This window comes from Triticum urartu, chromosome 4A, assembly GCF_056163025.1.
Source record: "Triticum urartu cultivar PI428250 chromosome 4A, HENAU_Tu73, whole genome shotgun sequence".
Classification (NCBI taxonomy): Eukaryota; Viridiplantae; Streptophyta; class Magnoliopsida; order Poales; family Poaceae; genus Triticum; species Triticum urartu.
In genome coordinates, this window is record NC_141876.1 from 562,751,167 (window position 1) to 562,759,728 (window position 8,562).

The 8,562-nt window shown below is 47.7% G+C and overlaps 2 protein-coding genes across 2 annotated transcripts; both read left to right on the forward strand.

Annotated features, from left to right (window-relative positions):
* Window positions 1-2,077: 2,077 nt before the first annotated feature.
* SAR3 (SUPPRESSOR OF AUXIN RESISTANCE 3) lies at window positions 2,078-6,914 on the forward strand. The gene is made up of 5 exons (XM_048716514.2): window positions 2,078-4,865; window positions 4,949-5,072; window positions 5,657-5,805; window positions 5,877-5,974; window positions 6,344-6,914. Exons 1-5 carry the CDS (start codon window positions 2,406-2,408, stop codon window positions 6,537-6,539), a joined length of 3,027 nt encoding a protein of 1,008 aa, XP_048572471.2. The 5' UTR covers window positions 2,078-2,405; the 3' UTR covers window positions 6,540-6,914.
* An 846-nt stretch (window positions 6,915-7,760) lies between these two features.
* LOC125554212 (uncharacterized) lies at window positions 7,761-8,287 on the forward strand. Its single transcript, XM_048717796.2, has one exon. It carries the CDS (start codon window positions 7,874-7,876, stop codon window positions 8,147-8,149), a length of 276 nt encoding a protein of 91 aa, XP_048573753.1. The 5' UTR covers window positions 7,761-7,873; the 3' UTR covers window positions 8,150-8,287.
* Window positions 8,288-8,562: the final 275 nt, after the last annotated feature.

Consider the following 8,562-nt stretch of genomic DNA (forward strand, 5'->3'; position numbering starts at 1 on the left):
AAGCCCTCGCCACCAAGATTGAGCAACAGTAACCAGCCGCCGACAAGGCCCTGACAGTGGGGCCTGCCTGTCGACCAAGGAGCCGGCAGCCGGCGGGACCCACTAGCCGGCGGGCCCCAGCAGCCGGCACAGAAGCCGGAGAGCGTAGACACAGACGGCTGGGCCCCGCGCCCAGCCGGATTACCATTGTACCCCCGGGGGGTAGGCCTATATAAACCCCCCGGGGCATCCATGCAAAGAGAGATCAATCCCTGCTAGTCTCAGACACCACATAGGGAGGAGAAGAAAGCAAGCCGTGCCCTTCTTCCTCCTCTCGCCAAACAGCTCAAGGAGCACCGTGTAGCTACTTGTTCATCTAGTGACCATGCAGAGACCCCGCAGAGCAGCAGTAGGGGTGTTATCTCCACGGAGAGCCCCGAAGCTGGGTAAGATTCGCCGGCGTGCATGTCTTCGCCTCATCCCGTTTCCAGGCACCGGCGACGTCTTACTGGCTCCCACAATGATAAGCCACCCGTTGGCATATGTCGCACCTACCACCTGACAATGGGCAAGGAAAATCTACCCTCCTTTTCAGAATAGGAAAACAATACACTGATCCAAACAGAAATACTAGATTGTAACAAGGATCGTTAACAGGGTCTTTTTGTTAAAATAATAATCGAATCTAGCCTTTTTTTAACACAGTACAATCGGAGTCACTCACATACACTCACCCCATGAACGCATGCACACACACCCTATCCCTATGAGCATCTCCGAGAGATCGAGCCAACACATCATCTTGAGATTGATGAAGTCGCTACAATCTCCTTCCACTGAAGGCACATCGGCGGAAGGCTTGAAATAAATTCAGGAAAATGCAAGCCCCAGATGGGCAGGGGATCAGGGGATACCATTGTCCTCATAACTATCCAACCACATGTTGATTCGGTAACCGAATCTAGCTTATACATCTAGAAAATGGGGCAACTAGACCAACAGATGTAGAAACAACCTTAAATAAAGGGGAAATTGCAACCAAAACTCTCGAACTTAAAATTCTCACCAAAGCCATAGCATACCGTTGCACCACAATATCTTCTCCAATGGCAGACCTGTAGAGGACCAAAACCTCATTCAATCACTACAATAGTAGACCACCATGAATGGCGGAGATTATCAATCATGCCAAGCACTTCGGTGAGGGCATCGCCCTATCTAGGCACATAACCACTCTAGCATAGCCGCACCAGGGGGGTGACCTTACTCGACAGGAGGGGTCGTTAATGAAGGCCGCCGCTGATATCCATGGAGCCACGTCGGCTCCTTGGCAACACCAAGCCAATCGACACCATGATGAGATTAGAGTGTGAGAACTTCTATTCGATACGACACCACCATCATTGTTCAAATGATGTTACCAAAACACAAATAACGAAAAGACCCCCCTCCCCCCCCCCCCCACACACACACACAAACAAGAGATGAGGATCCCCTCCCCTAGCCCCATAGCATCGAAGCCATAGTTGACGCATATATGAGCGACTGTAGGATTTGGATAGATCATTAAAAGGATCATATCTTTATGGCTTAAAAGTGTTCTATGTGTTATTTTTTAGCTAAACTAACATATTATATTTATTTTTGAAAATGGTTACAGCACCCGCTAAACACAGACACTAGGGAAACCAAGGGGCTCACATTAGCTTTCATAGGGCGGTGCTCAAACGAAAATTTTGAAAACTATGACAAAAAACGTACAAATCTTCATAAATAGACATATTGGTTTCATGTGTTGTTTAGGACAAAGGATTTTCTTAATCATAGATGAAAATAAAGTTTTTTAAAAATGGAAATTAAAGTTCTTTTAGTAGAAGAAGAAAACTACACTTTTTTTAGGCTATAAGATTACACTTTTTTTTTGAGACAATGGTTTTTTTTTGAGAAATTTTTGAGACTGATAAGATTACACTTTTTTTTGAGAATTAAATGGGCCCAGAAATGCGGATGGAATCCTAACTTTTTTTAAGCCCAATCAGACCTGGTTCTGGACCGCAATAGCCCAATCGACCAGTGTGATTCGGTACGGCCCACGGGTCTGACGGATGGATGCGCCCTAACTCGCAGATCGCACTTCGCAAGCCGCGCCGCCGCCGCTCCCCACGCTCGTCGGGCGCACGCCGTTCAGGCCACTCCACTCCCCCCCACCCGTCCATCGTCCCCCACGCGGCGAATCCGTCGCCTCCCTCGCGGCGCGGTGGCCACGCCTCTGCGCCCCCCCTCCCCAGGGTTGCGCGCCGGCGGCGAGCCCAGCAATAGGGCAAAGCGCGACTGAATCGGCGGCCAGTCGGAGGCGCCGGGCGGGGGTGGCACCGCGGCAGGCTGCCAGCGAATAGACCGGTTGCCGCTCCATTCGTCTTCGGCTGATGGCTGTCGACGCCATGTTCCCCGTCCTGCGCTTCTCCGACTACTTCACTCGGCCGTCGGTCGAGGAGCTGGTCGAGAGGGAGGCGGCTGACCCGGGCTACTGCAGCAGGGTTCCAGATTTCGTCGTCGGCAGGGCGAGGTATGGGCAGGTGAAGTTCTCTGGCAGCACCGATGTGAGGGGGCTGGACCTGAACGAAATCGTCAAGTTTGGCCGCCATTCTGTGGTGGTTTACCGGGACGAGGCTGGCAAGCCGGCCGTAGGGCACGGCCTCAATAAAGCTGCAGAGGTGACCCTGAAGCTGGATTTGGGTACACTTCCGAAACCCGGCCTCCTAGTTGAGTTGCTACGGTGCCGCGCGAAGAAGCAAGGTGCTAGGTTTCTCTCATTCAATCCTGTGAGTGGTAACTGGAAGTTCGAGGTCGATCACTTCAGTAGGTTTGGGCTTGTGGACGAGGAGGAGGATGATGTTGCCATGGATGAGCCGGTTGTACGGCCACCGATTGCTGAAGCAAGAGACCCACCTTCAAATGGGCATGAACTGGAGCTTTCGCATTCGTTGCCTGCTCATCTTGGGCTTGACCCTGCAAAGATGCAGGAAATGCGGATGGCATTGTTTCCCAATGATGACGAAGACGAAGACATGGAGGATGGCTTTCCATCTGATCGCAGACACCTCAGCAGAGAAAGGATGAGTGTGGATTCACCCAACACAAGTGGTAAAGGTCAGAGGATGAGGTCTCTCTCTCCTTTGCATGGTTCTTCTCAGAAATTTGGAAGGAGGTCTGGTGTGCTCGCAAGGAAAGAACCACATGCACTGCTGGAATACAATGTAAATTCTACAGAGGTTGGTCCATCTTCTCATGGTATTCTCATGTCTGGAAAAAACAAGGGATTTCCGGTCAGAATGGCCAAGGTAGAAGGCTTCAAACTACCAGCTGAGCAAGCAACTCCTGTTGCTGGAAAAGTATATTCTAACTGCGTAGTGGATGCTGCTTTATTTATGGGTAGATCATTTCGAGTTGGTTGGGGACCAAATGGCATCCTTCTCCATTCTGGTAGTCCTGTTAATACTCCTGGAACTGGCCTTTCTTCTGTTATTCACATAGAGAAAGTTGCAGGTGATAAAGTTGTGCGTGATGAGCAGAACAAAGTTAAAGAGGAGCTGGCAGAACTATGTTTCTCGGATCCAATGGACCTCCATAAGAGGCTTGACCGCGAAATTCTGGAAACTGAGTCTGACTCGTTTAAATTAAAGCTTCAGAAAGTTGTGGCAAGTCGTTTGGTTTTGCCAGATATTTGCAGATCATACATTGATATCATCGAAAGGCAGCTTGAAATCAGTGATTTATCCATGTCTTCACGTGTGCTGTTAATGCATCAAGTTACGGTTTGGGAGCTAATTAGGGTCCTGTTCTCTGAGAGAGAAGCTGGCAACCAGTTGGAATTTTGTGGTGATGAGGATCAGGAGGGCATGATTTTGGATAAGAAAGAAGGTTCTGTGAACATTGACCCTGATGCACTTCCTTTCGTTAGGAGAGCAGACTTTAGCAATTGGTTACAGGACAGTGTTTGTCATCGGGTACAAGGAGAGGTGGGTTCTTTAAGTGATGCCAGATACTTGGAGCATATTGTTCTGCATTTGACTGGTCGACAATTGGACACAGCCACAGAAATTGCTGCTTCAAAGGGAGATGTCCGCTTGGCAGTCCTGCTAAGCCAGGCAGGTGGATCGATGTTAAATCGCTCGGATGTTGCTCAGCAGCTGGATCTGTGGAAAATAAATGGTCTGGACTTCGATTATATTGAGGAAGACAGGTTAAAGATATACGAGTTGCTTGCTGGTAACATACAAAGCGCTTTACTTGATTCACCAATCGACTGGAAAAGGTACCTTGGTTTAATCATGTGGTATCAGTTGTCACCAGATACATCACTTGATATTATCATTCGGTGTTATCACCAACTACTTGGCGAGGGCAAAGTTCCAAATCCTGTTCCTGTATATATCGATGAAGGACCTCTTGAGGACGCACTTCAGTGGTCCCCAGGTGACCGATTTGACATATCTTTTTATTTAATGCTTCTTCATGCAAACCAAGATGAGAAGTTTGGGCTTCTAAAGACTATGTTCAGTGCATTCTCGTCATCATATGATCCCATGGACTACCATATGATCTGGCATCAACGATCTATTCTCGAAGCTATTGGTGCTTTCAGTACAAATGATCTTCATGTACTGGATTTGAGTTTTGTCCATCAGTTACTATGTCTTGGGAAGTGCCATTGGGCTATCTACGTCATTCTGCATATGCCACATCTGGATGATGCCCCTTACATCCACGAAAAATTAATCAGGGAAATTTTGTCGCAGTATTGTGAGATATGGAGCAAAGATGGGGCTCAGAGGCAATATATTGCAGAACTTGGTATACCAGCAGAATGGATACATGAGGCTCTGGTTAGTAATAATATTATAACTTCCTGCTAATTATCTGTTTAGTAATAATATTATAACCTCCTGCTGACAATACCTATATGCAGGCTCTTTATCACGAATACTATGGAGATCGACAAGGTGCACTGGGGAATTATATTCAATGCGGCAATTGGAAGAAAGCTCATACCATTTTCATGACATCTGTTGCTCATTCTTTGTTTCTGTCATGTAAGTCTTCCCTACACTGCACTAAACAATTAGTTGTAAATACCTGATTCGATGTTACACTTTCCTACCTTACATAATTATGCAGTTAAGTCCACCAAAAGATCCTATAAAAAATCTAGAAAACAGAAGTATTCATCCACATTTTCTTATGAAAAGCCCCTTCGTTTATTTTGAATATAATACTACTTGCTTTTTTGCAATCTTTTTTAAGAAATGTATTCCTGCTTTTTATTTAATCCAGTTTCAATTATTCTCCTCGATAGATTCTATCTTAAAACATATACATTGCTAACAAACACAATAAAACTTCCGTTTCTTTCTATTGAGATGAAAAAGGAGGGGAAAATATGGATTTCTAGTCACAGGCAGCAACATTCAGTACAATTTGGAACCGTTAACTAGAATTCTCTTGGTTACTTCTCCAGAACCTAATGAAATGAAGATTCTTGTGAATTTCAGTGCTATTTTCCTATTTACTCTTTTGTTCATATGCATGATTGAGGATATCTTATCAGTTTTGTTCTGTTTCTGTTAATAAACAATGCATGAGTTTGTAATTGCTTGTTTCTTGGCATATGGTTCAGCCAAACATCAAGAAATATTCGACATTACAAGTGCTTTGGAGAATCACAAATCTGAAATTGCTGACTGGGACGTTGGTGCTGCAATATACATAGACTATTTCAACATAAAAAACTGCATGCAAGAAGAAAGTACTATGGACGATGATTCAGTAAGTATTTTTACCGTTCAAAAATTTCCTGGAATATTTCCGAGTTGACATAACTTTACTTTCTCTTCCAGGATCCACTTGAGAGTAAAAATGAATTGTGCAAGAGTTTCTTCGATCGATTAAATGACTCGCTGGGTATCTGGGGAAGCAAATTACCCATTGAGGCAAGGTAAGATAGTATCCGTTGATTTAATTAATAGATCTACAATCTGCAACTAACCATATGTTGATGTTTACATGAAACTGTTGGACTTCCATGTCATGTTTTAACTTAAGTAACCCTGCTTCCAAGAACACAATTTTGATTTGCAGTGTTCACAAGTTCCCATATAATTAGATTTTTTTTCCAAAGAGCTATTAATTTGCACCTGAATCAAATAATCCATTCCAAATCTAAGCTTCTTAGTCACAGTGGAAATCATGGTCGTTCCTTAGACGACTTGGCTGATTCTTTAAGTCCACCAAGACATACTGGCATTTCTTATTTCTTATAGAACAAATGTTCAGGCCCGTTCTCATTATTATGTAACTGCGGCAGGGCATGCTTCTCGAAGATGGCAGAGGAGCTCTGCGAGCTTCTAATGAGCTCCCCCGGCGAGGGCTCGGCGCCAGATCTCTTCATGAGCTGCTTTCAGACGATGCTCAACGCCCCTGTGCCCACCGACAACAGGGCGTCCTACCTGCAGGAGGCAGTCTCTGTTTTCACCGACATACTTTGCGGGGACTCATTGTAAGGTATAGTTCCTACGGATGATCCATGGCATGGTTTCCGGGTGCCCAAGTCGGCCGTGGAATCTGGGTCGCGCAAGAGCTGTGAATCTGCATGCCGCACACATGGAACAAGTCACAAAAATCCCCATGTCTGATGCTCAGGGGAAACGTAGAACCTGCCATTGTCGGTGCAGACAAGTGCCCACCCCTGTAAACTCCTGAAGTAACCTGACGATATTTTTCTGCACGAATGCAACATGTCTTGTAATCTGTGTGCCGCACCCATTCAGTCATCGTCTTTTTTGTTATTGTTACGAAGAACAGCATCGCATGTACTCGTAGGGTTGAAAGGTGGATGTCAGTGTGTGGATTGAAAGTTCAAAGAGTTGTTGTAGATCTATCGTTGGTATCATCTGGTCGGGGCTGTGCGGATACCGCTTTTTCGCAGAACCATGTGATGGCTGTGGTCTGTCCAAGGGGCCCGCTTCGGCGTAATACCGGGGACGGCGGGCGACATGAATGAATCAATCAATCAACACTCAACACGGCTCACATGCCGGTTTCTTTCTAGTTTTCGTTCGTTCGCTAGGCCCCAGCCAGTTTGTGTATCGTGTTATTTCTCGTCGGTCCCTCCTACTGAAATCATTGGAGGAAATGGTTTATCCTCACGGCAGGGAGACAGCAACGCGCTCCCTTCCCACTCACAAGGCACCGTACACCCTCTGCCTTTTTTTAACAAGTACGGCTGACTCGAGAATTCGTCGTTATAATCATCTAAAACAAAGGGATTTCGTCGTCCGTGCTCGCCGTCGTGTATTCCAAGTCTCCAACAACTGCAAGATAAACAAGATTTCCACGCGTGACTGTGCAGGAGCCTGGAAGATACATATCTCCAGCGCCAATGGCCCGGTGCCTTATCACCACGCTGCGACGTCAGGCTCTGGCTGGCGAGTCTTCCCTCAAAAAAAAAAAAAAAGGTTCTGGCTGGCGAGTCCGTCGCGGACGCACCCACTGATCCACCCAGCACCAGCACCGGCCAACGGGATTTTAAAAAGGCGACTGACCACCGAAACAGCCGCAGTGCGGCAGCAGGTGGCGCGCGTCTCCGGCGTGGCGGAAACATACAGACAAACAGGCGAACGGCACCCGGTAATAAACAAAACCCGCGAGCGATCGCGCCACGAACCCACGGCGCAGAGGCTTATCCGAACCGAGCACCCAGACCCGTCCCAGCATCCTATAAAATGCGCCTCGCATCCGAGATCCATCCATCCACAACATCCAGAGCAAAGAGCATCCAGATTCCACACTCCAGAGCAACAGTTTCAGGCTGAGTTGAGTTTTTTTGGGGTTGCCAATGGCGGACATCGCGATGCTGGTGGCGGAGGAGCACGAGAAGAGGATGAAGCGAGGGGCGCCCCGCACGGTCGCCGGCGCCGGAGAGGAGGCGTCCGAGGGGAGGGTGAACTTCGGGGCGGTCACCAAGGTGTGGGGCTCCTGGGCCGAGTCTGCCGCCGCCGCCGCGTCCGGGGTCAAGGTGCACGTCGCGGTGCTCGTCAGGTCCGACCTGGTGGCGGCCGAGCCCAGGAGCCCGGTCGCCCGGGCAGCCTTCGACGGCTTCTTCTCTGCTTGATGAGTGTGAATTAGAGTAATTCGGAGGAGTTTACCGTGTGGAGTACCTCTCCCCCTTAAGCCAGTGTCATATAACTCCGGTTTGTACATAACCGTGTGCTTTACTGGTTTGCAACGAGGAAGAAGTGTACTTTTCGTACTGCTCTTCGCTTGGGCGGCAACTATGCGTTTTGACATTTTATCTTTGGAGTTGGGCGCTGCCAGGCGCCGGCCGACCGGCCAAAATCCTAAACCGGTGACCCTCGGAGTCGTTCAGTCACAGTCCCATGTACGGTCACGATTTGTATGAGTCGGTGAGCGAGAAAAAAAAAATCCTCCCGTGTGCCTTCGCTTTCCCATGTATTGCGCGTGGAAATAGGGAACGAGATCGTCTGACTTAGATCGATCTACTGCCGAGGGACGTAGTACGTGCTG

Coding starts and splice junctions, on each gene's coding strand:
- SAR3 (XM_048716514.2), top strand. CDS start 2,406: ATGGCTGTCGACGCCATGTTCCCCGTCCTGCGCTTCTCCGACTACTTC. Junction 5,073..5,656: donor TCATTCTTTGTTTCTGTCAT/GTAAGTCTTCCC, acceptor CATATGGTTCAG/CCAAACATCAAGAAATATTC. Junction 5,806..5,876: donor GTACTATGGACGATGATTCA/GTAAGTATTTTT, acceptor TTTCTCTTCCAG/GATCCACTTGAGAGTAAAAA.
- LOC125554212 (XM_048717796.2), top strand. CDS start 7,874: ATGGCGGACATCGCGATGCTGGTGGCGGAGGAGCACGAGAAGAGGATG.